Source organism: Solea senegalensis, linkage group LG17 (genome assembly GCF_019176455.1).
Source record: "Solea senegalensis isolate Sse05_10M linkage group LG17, IFAPA_SoseM_1, whole genome shotgun sequence".
NCBI classification, from domain to species: Eukaryota; Metazoa; Chordata; class Actinopteri; order Pleuronectiformes; family Soleidae; genus Solea; species Solea senegalensis.
The window spans coordinates 19597429-19611677 of record NC_058037.1 but is presented as its reverse complement, the minus strand read 5'-3'; the positions used below and the strand labels follow the sequence as shown (position 1 = coordinate 19611677).

The 14249-nt window shown below is 40.9% G+C and overlaps 1 protein-coding gene across 1 annotated transcript; it reads left to right on the top strand.

Annotated features, from left to right (window-relative positions):
• The first annotated feature begins 2534 nt into the window (after positions 1-2534).
• znf512 (zinc finger protein 512) lies at positions 2535-14117 on the top strand. Its single transcript, XM_044048799.1, has 15 exons — positions 2535-2954; positions 3942-4077; positions 4161-4216; positions 4898-4956; positions 5191-5738; positions 6497-6601; positions 7759-7883; positions 8448-8534; positions 9199-9297; positions 9393-9560; positions 10232-10429; positions 10546-10647; positions 10897-10959; positions 11110-11208; positions 11861-14117. The coding sequence occupies exons 2-15, from the start codon at positions 4005-4007 to the stop codon at positions 12509-12511; spliced, it is 2433 nt and encodes an 810-aa protein (XP_043904734.1). The 5' UTR covers positions 2535-2954; positions 3942-4004; the 3' UTR covers positions 12512-14117.
• Positions 14118-14249: the final 132 nt, after the last annotated feature.

The following is a 14249-nucleotide window of genomic DNA, read 5'->3' as shown; positions in this document are numbered from 1 at the left end:
CTCATGTATACGCTTAGTCCGACTATACTCCTTCACATGCTTCAACATGTTAAGTGTCTTTGCTCAAGGACATGTATAGACTCATGGGAGCCAGGAATTGAACCCACAACCCTCCAGTTGAAAGGCCACTCGCGCCTACCACCACATGTCTCAGTCCTAACTCCTCACTTTTTAAACATTTTTACTTACTAAACTTAAGTACATTTTTATAGTAATATTATTAAAAAAAGTGACTTCAGCTTCTTCTTCTTCTTCTTCTTCTTCTTCTTCTTCTTCTTCTTCTTTTCCTTTCGGCTGCTCCCTTCAGGGGTCGCCACAGCGATTCAACCTCCTCCATCTCACCCTGTTCTCTGTATCCCCCTCTCTCACACCAACTAACTTCATGTCCTCTTTCACTACATCCATAAACCTTCTCTTTGGTCTTCCTCTAGACCTCCTGCCTCGCAGTTCCAACCCCAGCATCCTTCTACCATCCTTTATACTCACCATCCCTCCTCTGTACATGACCAAACCATCTCATTCTGGCTTCTCTGACCTTATCTCCAAAACATCTAACATGTGCTGTTCCTCTGATTGACTCATTCCTGATCCTATCCATCTTCGTTCTCCCAAAGAGAACCTCAACATCTTCATCTCTGCTACCTCCAGCTCTGCTTCCTGTCTTTTCCTCAGTGCCACTGTCTCTAGACCATACAGCATCGCTGGTCTCACCACTGTCTTGTATGTCTTTCCTTTCATTCTGGCTGATACTCTTTTATCACACATTACCCCTGACACTTTTCTCCACCCATTCCAACCGGCTTGAACATGTTTCTTCACCTCTTTTCCACAATCTCCACTGCTCTGGACTGTTGACCCTAAATACTTCAAATCCTCCACCTTCTTTATCTCCACTCCCTGTAGCCTCATGGTTCCACTTGGGTTCCTCTCATTCCCACTCATATATTCTGTCTTGCTGCGACTAACCTTCATTCCTCTCCTTTCTAGAGCATAGCTCCACCTCTCAAGCTTTTCCTCCACCTGGTCTCTGCTCTCACCACATATCACAATGTCATCTGCAAACATCATAGCCCATGGAGATTCCTGTCTAACCTCATCTGTGCTCCTACCTCCACTCTTATAAGTCACCCTATGCTCATGCCTCTTCTGGAAAAAAGTATTCACTACAGCCATTTCCATCCTTTTTGTAAAGTCTACCACCATCTGTCCCTCTGTGTTCCTGTCTTGAATACCAAACCTGCCCATCACTTCTTCATCACCTCTATTTCCTGCACCAACATGTCCATTGTCCATCTGCACCAATTACCACTCTCTCACCTCTGGGGATATTCTGCATTACTTCATCTAACTCACTCCAGAATGTTTCCTTCTACTCTAATTCACATCCCACCTGTGGGGCATAGCCACTAATAACATTTAACATCACACCTTTAATTTCAAGCTTCAGACTCATCAGTCTATCTGACACTCTTCACTTCCAGGACATTCCTAGAAAAGTCCTCCTTTAGGATAACCCCTACTCCATTTCTCTCCCTATCAATACCATAGTAGTACAACCTTCTCGTCTTGCTACCTTTCCACCTGGTCTCCTGGACACAGAGTATATCCATCTTCCTTCTCTGCATCATGTCAATCAACTCTCTAGCTTTTCCCGTCATCGTCCCAATATTCAAAATCCCTACTCTTAGTCCCAGACTCTTGCCTTTCCTCTTTTTTCTCTGTTTCTGAACCCGCCTTCCTCCTCCCCTCCTTCGACTTCGACCCACAGTAGCCCAATTTCCACTGTTACCCTGTAGGTTATCGGCACCAATGGCGGTCGTTGTTAACCCGGGCCTCGACCGATCCGGTATGAAAGTCATTTGCATTTTTGGTTTTGGCACAAGTTTTACGCCGGATGCCCTTCCTGACGCAACCCTCTGCATTTATCCGGGGTTGGGACCGGCTCAAAAAGACACTGGCTTGTGACCTCCTAAGGCTGCATTTGACTTCAGCTTCTACCAAAGTCATTTTCTGGTAACATACTTTTACTATAAGTATTACTTTTCGGTACTTTATGCTATGGAAGAGTATTAACATGTAGAAAAAACAAGCCTAACCCTAACCCAACAAGTAGCATGAATTGTGAGATTAAAGTCAGAATTCAAGATTAATCTCAAAATTCTGACTTTTTCTCAGAATTCCGACTTTCTGACTTTAATCTCAGAATTCTGACTTTCTGATTTAAAGCTCAGAATTCTGACCTTTTTGTCAGAATTCCAGCTTTCTGATTTTAGAATTCTGATTATAATCTCAAAATTACATTTTTTTTCTCAGTTCTGACTTTCTGATGTTAATCTCAGAATTCTGACTTTCTGATGTTAATCTCAGAATTCTGACTTTCTGATGTTAATCTCAGAATTCTGACTTTCTGATGTTAATCTCAGAATTCTGACTTCAATCTCAAATTTCTGACTTTTTTCTCAGAATTTCGACTCTGACTTTAATCTCAGAATTCCAACTTTCTGACTTTAATCTTTTGACTTTTTTATTTTATTTCTTTTATTTATTAATGTGGCCCTAATACTCTTCCATATTATACAAGACTAAATGGACTAATGTAAATTAATGAAATTCTGTGAAAGCGATATTTCCCACAGTCAGTGAAGGCAGCAGGAGGAGGGCGTGTCTGCTGTGGTAGAAGAAGGAGTTGATGAAGAAGAAGAAGAAGACTGTAGTGAGAGTGAAAACACTGAGCTGCTGCTCTCCACGGTGAACGATGCCAGTGTTGTGGACACATTCATGGACTTAAGCTGAGCCTCGGTCGCCTCTCGGAGCTTCCAGCGGCTGGACGGGGCCTTCTCTCTCTCCACCCGCTGAATGTTAGCCGACCTGCGGACGGAGGGACGGAGGAGGCCGGGTTCGCAGACATGGAGTCTCGCAGATATCGCCGCTGCTGCGGTTGCTGCTGCTGGACGGTAACGAAATATTTTCTTCCTCCGTTAAGAAAACAACGAAAAACGGACATTTGTCTCTGCGCGTTAGCTTCAGCTGCTTCTGCTGTGAACGCGTTGTCCTCGAAAGAATAATTGTTTCGTTTTTATTTACATTTACAAGACTTGGCATGGGACATATCCGATATTATCGCACATCGCGATACAAGTTCATCAAGTAGATTGTGGTGAATTAGCATTTTTAGGGATTATAATCGTGAAGGGAAATTGGTTAATATTTAATTTAAGTGATGCCAACATACAGTCCTGGTTCTCTAGTCATCCACAACAAACTACCGATTATTTTTCATGGATGAAATATCGTTTGTGACGAGTTGTTTGCTGCATGAAATGTTCATCTTTGTTTCCCCAAACGTTGAATCGATGACGTTCTCAAATGTCAGGTGTAAGTTTTGTTTTAATGACTCAAAAATAATACTTTAGTCAATTTCTCAGCCGCATTTTAGCTTATTTAATGTGATTGTCTATATTGTCTTTAATATACAGTTGTATTTTATCGATTATTAATAGATTTATAGTTGCAGCCCTATATCTTATTTTGTTTTAAATAAAAATGTACACGTATCATGTTTAGTAACATTAACAGTAACAGTTTATATCCTTTAGAGGGTAACGCAGGAAATGAGAATACCCACTAGGGGGCAACTTTGCTGCTTTCTAACTACTACTTTCTTTTGGATAATTAGCTTCCACGTCACATTTGATTTATAACATTAGTAAACATTTTCTCAGTCACTAGTTCCAGCTCTTCACTAACAGAACATGATGTCAATTTTGTAAATGATGTTCACATTTAGAGATAAATAACCTTAGAACTGGCCAAATCACAATTCTTGAGGCCTTTTAAAATGGGATTAAAGTTAATTTAATGACAGCAAGAATCAACAAAACACCATAAACTATAATAAATTATTTTAAATAAGTGATGTTTTCTCTGTTGTTTGTTTTCAGGGCTGATTTCTTCTGGGTGGCGTACCACTAAGAACAGACCCTGCCCACATCACGGGGGATATTATGTCACCTCAGTACATGCCAAGAAAAAGAAAGTCTGTCCAGTCGCACCTTAAAAGTGGATTAACATGTCCAGGTACAAATATATGTACTGTTTAAATTATTACAACAACAATGTAGTAACTGTGACTGTAAAACAAGTCATTTTCACTCCAACAGTAGTTCAGCGAATGCCAGAAGGAGGCAGTGGATCAAACACAGCCGGATTCACTCAGGTGAGAAGCAAGTTAGGGTTTGGAGAATGTGTAGATCACGGGGTCTCAAATTCAAATGACCTGGGGGCCAGTGAGGGTGTGGTTCGGTCAGTAAGGGGCCGGTCAAGTCAAAAAAAGTCAGGTTTTTTGAGAAAAATTTATAAAAATAACAATATTTTTGAGGGATGGGTTTCAGCATCAGTCAGTATCAGTCCGATACTGGTCAAAATCACTGGATCGGATATCGGACAGATACAATGTAGATTCCGATACAATCATTGTAAAAATGTAAATAAAAATCAGCAAAAGCATTTTAGCTGAGTCATATTTGGGCAGATATCGATATTTGTTAAACAATTGGGAGAATCTGTCTATGAAATGACTCGGCACAAATGTCTTCATACGTTCATAACTGGTAAAAGTGACTGAATCGGAATAATATCTGTAGATACTCGAGCTTTTGATGTGGTATCGGTCACAAAAAAAGTGGTTTCGGGATAATACCAAAATAAAAGTGTTTGTTTTTATATGGAACGATAAATAGTTCACAATATAAACGTATTCACAACACAAAATGAATGAGCAATAAAGAAGAACACACTGAAATAACTCAGAATCTGGTGTAAATGCTGCAAGTGCTGGAATAATATTTGTCCATGACTTCATGCTCACACATGTTCCTGTACGTTGAATTTTTTTTAGAATGACGAGTCTCGAGACCGAGATGCTCTAAAGATGAAAAGAACGTACGGTCGAAAAAGGTAAGGCTCTTGTTGATCGCGATCGTACAGAATAATTAACATGCATAAAATACAGAAATCATGTATGTAAGTTAAAAATGCAGAAGAGAGAAGAATATATTACAAAACAAAAGGTCAGCCAGGGCTGTATGGAATAATAGATGAAAGATATTTAAGTGTAATTCCCCTCAATTTGCCGATGATGTTGAATTTTCTTTAGCAGCAGGTCCACAATGTTTTTATCATATGTATCAGGTATGAGGACCTCCAGAGTGTTTCCATGGGAACGGTTGAATACCCTACCACCAGCTGCTCATTAGCTGATGCGGCCAATGGAGTGAACCCTGGCTCCATGGCTCCACCCACAGCGAGGCTCCCTCCCAGGCTGCTGGCGAAGGATTTGTGGCCTCGCTGTTCCGAGCCCGGCAGAGAGCAGGACCAGAGCTGGAGGGACAGAGGCCCCGGTGTCTGGGCCCCGGGTAGAGACCGAGGCCAGGATCAGGTCTGGAGCCCGGGCAGGGACCCACTAGGACATTCCTGTCAAAACCAAACATGGACCGCGGGCAGGGACAGGGGTCACACTGGACAGGACCAGGCCTGGATGATGGGCCGGGACCAAGGTCCTGAGCAGGGCTGGGGTGCCGGCAGGGACCGAGGCCAGGATCAAGGCTGGAACACAGGCTCCAGGACTCCAGGAAGAGACCAGGTTCCGTCAGGACCGGAGCAGGTGTGGGGATCTGGACAAAACCAAGACCAAGTTTGGAGCAGCACAAGCCGGGACAGAGGACACGCGTCGAGACCTGGTACATGGGACACAAAGAACCCACTTTCATTTGTTTCTCACAATTCTGTTGTCAAATATCTTCTTACCTGGTCATCTGAAAATCAGATTTAAATCAAGTTGACATTTAATATTCATGTTCAGATACAGGGCTATTAAGTTAGGTTTTATGGGTCTTAAAGAGTTGAACTGGAGCAAAGTCTTCCAGTTAATAACTTTCCACAACCACCAGAGGGCAGAGACTCATGTGAGTTAACGTCCTGTGTCATATTTCATGTGTTGAACCTTTAGAATCCCAGCAGCGTTAGTTAATCTTATCTTCTCATTTGATAGCACTTAAAATCTTCCTAAAGTTTCTCTACAAAAAGTAAAGTTTGTGCTTTTTAAGAGATGGCACATTGTCTCGACCAAATGTAGCAACTCATTTAGTTTATCTGTGATGTTAAAACATGTTAAATTTGTCCTGGGACCTCAAAAGATTCTCCCACGATCCATCTGTGGGTCCTGCCCCAGTCTTTGTGAACCACTGGTACATTTGCATTTGCACAAATAGTCAAAAATATTTGTTAATTTAAGCACTTACATATGTACTATATTGCACCTTTTGTCACAAATAAGATTTAGATTGACTTGTTTTATCTTCTCTGTAAACGTCATGGAACTGAAGTGTCAATTCTAGATCAGCGTATCAAGAGATTTCCTATTCAAACTTAACTGTATTTCACTTTTTTTTAGTCGTATATTTCAGTGAAATGACAAGCGGAAATGTAAATGTTTCAGGTTCAGACGGAGCCACTGTCGGTGAAGCATCCACGGTGCCACCTAGTGAGGATCAGAAACCTCCAGTTTTTGCCACAAAGAAGGAGCCTCCCACGTATCCTCCAGGTCAGACACTGTTATTTTTACTACATTGTCTTATTATTTTAATTTCTATTATATTTAACCCACCCACCACACTGAGCATCTGAACACATAAGAATTGCCGATAACCACTTTAAAGGGCACATATTATACCCTATTTCCCCAAATTAAAATAGTTCCCTGGTGTCCTAATGAACATGTCAGTGACATGCTTTGGTCAAAATACCATAAGGATGAAGCATCCCTCAGCTCCATACCTCTCCCCCTCCCTCCAGTAGTTCTCTGACAATATCAACATGGCAGCATGCGCGGAAAACAGCGAGAGTGCCGTCACAGGAAGAGACCTCCGACACACGGCGAGCTGCATAAACTGCTGCTGTATGTGACTGTATCAGACTGCTGACTGTATGCTCCGGGGCTGGCGATCAGTCACATACAGCGGCAGGTGGCGATCAGCTGAACTAATATTTTTAATTAGGATGTGTCGGAATGGTCAGTTATGAGCTCTATGTGACTTTTTCTTTAAAATGTGTGTGTTTGTACGTCGGTGAAATACGTCCCCTGACTAAATACGGAGACCGCTGGCCGCAGTCTGATGTGAAGTGGTGCGAACACACGTTTGCTGACTTTGTCCGGCACATTAGCTTCATATATAAAATCCTCTGTAAAACACTGTGCTCCACTGTGCAGCCACCAACAGCACACTTGTCCCTCCGCGTTGACATAATACCGCTCTTCCTCCCTCGCCTGCACTCTCGCAGGGACAAGGTGGAGCTAAGGTGGAGCTCTCCAAGTAAACTTACTGGTGGGGCGGTAACATTCGCGGTGAAATGCGCATGCTGCCGTCATAAGCGCAGGGAATTCAACATGGCGTGTTTTATCGCCTATACTTACACTAAGGGGGACCACGAAAACATGACTGAGTATTTTTTTTCCACACTTTGGCCACTGGTAGGGCCTCCAGAGTCCCAAATATAAGTATTAAAATGGTTAAAAAGTTGATTTTGCATAATATGTTCTCTTTAAAATACGTTTTTTCGACTGTGTCACATCTGTGGTGTTAGCGGCCGAAAATGTCCACCATAGGACAATGAATTGGTGGCGTCATATTTTGTTTAAATTGACGGTCTTGTAAGTAAATATAAATAAATCAATAATAAATAATAACGATGTTCCACCAGGAAGTCCAGAGGAGCGCTGGCAGGTCCTGATCATGGCCAAAGGCAGAGTCACGTGTCCCAAATGCAAGAGCGTGAGCAGAAAGACAGTGGACGGACTGAAAAAACACATGGAGAACTGTCGACTGGTGAGAACTCAACTCTGTAGCCTTTAAATCCTGCTCACGTGGGACATTAAGGGGAGCCGTCCACACGGAAACTGAGTTTTAGGGGACCGCAGAAACGCCTCCCAGAGTGGGAAAAAAAAGTCTTGAATTGTAATAATCACTAAATATGCGGAAACGGCAAGAAATGTAAACGTATCCAGACTAGGGCTGCAACTAACCATTATTGTCGTAATCCAAGAAATTAAGATAAATAATCACATTTAAGAAGCTAAAACCATCAGAAATCTCTGATCTCGTTTTAATAATGACAAAAGCTTCAAATCAATTATCAAAATAGTTGACATTATGTCTCTGTTTCTGTTATAATATCAGTGTGTGATATTATAGTGTTACGTTACACCTGGTCACGTTACGTTTCGCCACCTGGTCACGGTAACGTTTTCAGTCGTTTTGGGGGACGGAGATATTTCCTGATACGATGCCATGTTTACGGGGGAACCTTTGCATTTTTGTTTTGTGCCGTTTCCGTGTGGATGTGGCCTAACACGTGTGTGTGTGTGTGTGTTGTTTTGTTTTGTTTTGCAGGAGCCCTTCACCTGTCAACACTGTGGGAAACAGCTCAAGTCTTCAACAGGGATGAAGTATCACATCATGGCCGACCACAGTCACCTGGTAAAGCTCCACTTCCTGCCTTATTTTACACGTGATCAACGATGTCAGATTATCTGTCAGACGAAGAACTGTCAGGACTGATAATTGATAACGTGATTAAAGCTGCAGCTAAAGATAATATTATCTTTCTTATCATATTTGATGAATCTGTTGATTATTTTCTCCATTCATTCATTCGTGGTTTAGTCATAAAATGTTCACAAATTAGAAAAAAGTGGAAGTGATGATCCACAAACCAATTTTCGTGATTTCACAAATATTAAAACAATAATTATTATTAAATATTGGTTAAATAATCGATTATTCGATTATCAAAATAGTTGGCTATTCATTAATAATCCATTACTATTCATCATTCACTTCTTTCCAACACAAGTATAAGAACTTATACATGTATTTATTTATTTAGAATTATATTTAATGACATAAAATATAGTACAATTGAAAAGAGAACTAATATAATATAATTTTACAGGTTTGAGAAACAACTATCATCATTTTTTGACATTTTAATAAAAAATAACAGCTTAATCAGTGATGAAAATAAACAGATTTTGAAGTTACCTCATGATAATCATGTGTTTTTAATATTTTTACTGCTGTAAAAAGTCTCAAACTTCATATTCTGCCTTTTGTTTGTTTCTTTGTTTATTGTCGTGTATAGCCGTCAGTGGACGACGTCAAAGACCTGGACGACCGCGTCATCAAAGACAAACTGCGTAAAATCCTGAAGAGACTGGGAAAATTAAAATGCTCTAAAGAGGTAAAAAAAAAGAAGGTTAATAAGAGAAGATGCAGCTGTGATGACAACATGGGTGACATGTTTTCTGTGTGTGTGTGTGTGTGTGTGTGTGTCAGGGCTGCACCGCTGCGTTCACCAGTATCATGGGCTACGTTTACCACATGAAGAAGTGCGGGAAGGAGGAGTCAGAGCTGGAGAAGCTGCTGCTGAACTGCTGCCACTGTGGGAAGACGTACAGATCCAGAGCGGGTCTCGAATATCACCTGAAATCAGAGCACGCGCCCGTGAGTTGCCTGCTTTTATTCTGAAAATTCACAATGAATCATCAATCAGTCTTTTATAAAGTCAACTTAAAGTGATACTATGTTACTAAGCATGTTACCAGAAAATGACTTTTTAAATAATATTACTTAAATAAAAGTATTTAAATGAGTGAGTGAGAGTAAGTGGGTGAGTGTGTGAGAGAGAGTAAGTGAGTGTGAGTGTGTCTTTTAACTGGAAGGTTGTGGGTTCAATTCCTGCCTCTGCTCGTCTGCATGTGTCCTTGAGCAAAGACACTTAACCCCATGTTGCAGCATGTGAATGGGTGAATGTGTGAACACTGTAGTGTAAAGCAGAAAAAGCTAAACTAAATACAGACCATAATACCAACTCTTCTTCTTCGGATTTTATTTGGTAGTAACGAGTAACAAAGAGAGTTCGAGGAAATGTAGCGGAGTAAAAGCTAAGTGTCGTGAGAAATATAAATAAACAAAGTAAAGTATAGAGATACGTGAATTTTGTACTGAAGTACAGAAACAAAGTATTTGTTACAACACTGTTTATTAATCCACAGATTAACATCAACAGCATTTACACCGAGGACGAGCCCAATAATCTCGAAGCGCCTTTTTACTGAAATCCATAACAATACTGAACTCACGGCATGTTTAACGTAATCATTGTTTTTTAACAGGCGCCAATAAAGAGCGAGGAAGACGAGTCTCTGGAGGCTGAGAGGGAGGCAAACCCGGAGCGCACGGCGAGCGGCCGGGTGCAGCGAGCATCCGCGCAGGTGGCCAACTTCCACCTGGCGGAGATCGCCAACAACGACTTACCCAAAGACTGGCCCAAGAGGAAGTTTCAGTCGGACCTGGTGCCCGACGTCCAAAAGGCAAGAGGAGGTTTAAGTTTGTGCGGAGATTAAATGCCTTTCGTGTTGTGGTTACTGTGTACCTTTTTGTTTGTGTATTTTTTGGTACATGTAAGCTTTTGTACTTTGGTTTGTAGTTGAAATACGCGCGGCCCGGTCTTCCTGCCTTCAGTCAGGAGGTGCTGAGGAAGTGGAAGAACGAGGTGAAGCTGCAGAGGAAAGTCCACTGTCCCAACCAGGTAGAAACAAGAAGACACTTTAATTTCTTAACTTATTCATCCTTTAAATTGAACCCGTCTGTCTTGGATCAGTTGTGCTTCTGGTATTTTATGATTATCACTTTTTTAATGCTACAAAGATACTTTTCGGACACTTATTTTGTTGTGTTTTTTTCTTGATATTTCTAAATGTGACTTGTTTGCCTTCCATATATTGTTTTGAAGCCCAGTTTTTCATAAATCCACACCATCATGTCTGTGTTTTATCAGGGTTGTGGCAGCACGTACACCAGTGTGTCTGGACTGAAGGCTCATCTGGGACTCTGTACGCGGGTCAGTCAGTCCTTCCTCTTTCTCATAGAGTCCAGCAGATGACCAAAAATCAACAAGAAGACACAGATGATCAACTTATCAAATGATTCTGTCTCCTTACATGATCCTTGTGCGTCGTTGATGATTTGACTCTGATTTTTTTCATCTCAGGGTGATTTTGAAGCGGGAAAATACAGATGTCTCATCTGCAATAAAGAGTTTAACTCAGAGAGTGGAGTGAAGTATCACATCAACTCCGTCCATTCACAGGTAAGCACATGGGTATCATTGTCTTTTGTGTTACTGTATTGTCACTGCAACTCAACATGTGGACACTTGATGCTAAAGACCTTGTTGAACATGTTAACTAAAGACTAGATATAAAATGGGTAATGCTAACCGTGTACCGTCTTCAGATTAGAGACAAATTTTCTAGATATTGACCAGAAATCACGTTGGCCATTTCCTGGAGATTGTCCTGCCAACATCGTTCGTCTGTTTCTCAGGATGGCGAGGAAATGGGTGTGTATGTGTGTTTGTGCCCTGCCTGGTCATGCCAGGCCCCGCCCCCTAATCAAGAAGACCTATGGAGATCGTCCTGCTGTTGAGCACATGTCTCAACCTTACAATGCGAAAAAAAAACAATCAATTTGAAGATGGTGAAGTAAACCTTGCTGATGCTCGTACTGATTCAGATGTTTTTTCAAAGCTACAGCAGCAAATGCTGTGATGTGGTATTGAGACATACACATCACCCAAGGTGCAGTGCGGAATAAGAGTGATAAATTCTGTGTAGGATATTGTTATAATTCAGAATAAGCTTATCTTGCAATATGTTTCTTATTGTGGCTTTGTTGATCATGAGGATGTAGAAGGATGTAGTTTCTTTGCTAACTAGCTCTGACCCTCTCTGTGTCTCCAGGACTGGTTTGTGACGAACAAAAAGGCCTACAAGAAGTTTGAGAAGTTCCTCAAAAACCAGCCAAAGGAGTTTGTCCATAACGTGGACAAGCAGGTCATGGATCAGTATCACCATCACCACCACCACCATCTCCAGCAGCAGCAGCAGCAGCAAGACCTCCAGCATCATCACCACCATCACCACCATCATCATCTGCTCCAGTACCAGCCCATTCAACATCCTCTGCAGCCCCTGCATCACCTACAGCACCAGACCCAACACCAGTTTCTCCACCAGGATCACCAGAACCTCCCTCCTCCTCCACAGCAGGACACGGAGCTCCACTTCACCCCACTGGAGCCTCCTCCGGGACCACTGTGGGTGGACATGGACCGTAGGGGAGCCCAGTTGGAGATGGAAATGGCCAATGTAGACAAAGCTGGAGAGGACGGCAGCGACACAAGGAACGAGGAGAAGTTGAAGGCTGATGTGAAGAGGAAGGAGTGCTTTGTTTTCGCTGGCAGCAGCAGTCATAATAACAGCAGCGGCTTGTTCAGTGAATCGGAGGTGGAGCAGCAGGACAGACAAAGACAGATTGACCAGTGGAACCTGAAACGACCGGGCAACATGGAGCACCACCCTGAGGACAGGAAGGGGCAACACAGCACTTAGAAAAGAGGACGAGATGCCTTCAGAAAGTGTTGCTGAAGGTCCACGTGAAATTTAAACGTCCTTCCGCTGGATTTACAGGTAAGAGACCGCACGGAAGTTTTGGTCTTGTGACGTTTTGGCAGCTGAGGGAAGTTTTTAATCACAGTTTGGTTGGAAAATCGTTTGGTTTTTTTTGTTCATTTCAAACCAATTGTCACTGACACTGATGCAGGTGAGGTTTGATGAAGGAAAATGAAAATGCTTCTAACTCGGAGGGTGAGTGGATTTCTTTCCCCTTCTGTTCAGTTTTCATAGAACAATAGTCGACCAATAGCATGTAGCTATAATGTTTACTTACTCTACTATAGTGGCGTGGCGTCAAAATGGATGGTTGTCACTGTTGTTTGTAGATGATGATGTTATTTTTTACTAACTTTTTTATTCTATTAATGAATAATGAATGTATTTTTTTCTGTTTGCACTTCAGTTTAAACCAGTTGTCCTCAAAAAAAGACAAACTGACCCTTTAATCTGTGAATCTGTAACACACTGTGTTTAAAAAAGAAAAGAAGAAACGATTCCCTGTGTTTATGGTTTTGTTAAAAGTGCTTTATTCACTATAGGGCTGCAAATAACCATTATTTTAATCTGTTGATTACTTTTTCTGATTAACTGATGAGTTGTTTGGTCCAGGAAAAAAATATATATATATATGTATACTCAAACCGATTAATCAATGATCAAAACTTTAGGGATTTAGTTAGTTTGTTTGTTGCACTTTTTTTTCCTTCTTTTTTTAAGTCTTCAATTAAATAAACTTTATTATTATAAGTTTATGGCATTTAATACTTTAAAATAAAGCAATATCTATCGACTAAACCATTATAACCACAAACATAGGGGGAAAAGTCTATAAATAAATAAGTTCTTTAAAGAGCGTTTTTTTTTTCCCTGACCGCTAACGAGAATCACTGTGTTTTTGTTTCTCTAACGTCGTCGTTGTTGAAATACTTCTCATGAACAAAAAATGCTTTGGACCAAATCTTTATCATCGCGTATGCACTTTTGAAATGTTTGATCGTAGAAAATAATCATAATTTATCTTCCCTGAGTTTGTTTTGAGTTTATATTATGTCGGGACGCACGGTATTGGACTTTGGACAATGCAACGAATATAACAATGAGTTTGTTGCTTTAAAATCCACATTTTAAAGTTTTTTGAATTTACTATTTCTGTAACATAATATTAAAAAGATACAAAACAAATCAATGACTACAATGATTAAAACCACACTTTTCTACTCCAATGATGACCTAAAGTGGAATAATGAATGTTTTTTGTGCCTCATCAAATATCATCATTATTATCCATATAGTATATAATCTATAGGTCAGATTCAGATGACCTCTCTGTTTCCTTGTAGCCTTGTACCATTTGTAAACATAGTAGAGAAAACGTCTTTTTTTTTTTACTAGAGTGAAAACAGTTGTAGTCGTCTCATGTTTAAAGAAAAAAAAACAATCTGTCAACTTAATATGTTATTTTTTTAGAAGTTATGTGCTGCTATTTCATATGAGCAGCAGTGTTCTAACAATAACAGATAATTAAAGGTTCGATTCATGTTCATTTTGTGGCTCCGTGTTGTCTCCTTCACCGTGAACTCACGCATTATCAACGACTCCGAAGTGTCTGGTCTAAACTTAGAATTTGTATTTCTGCTCCTGGTCTCTCTCTTCTGTCTCTACCTCAACTCCCTCT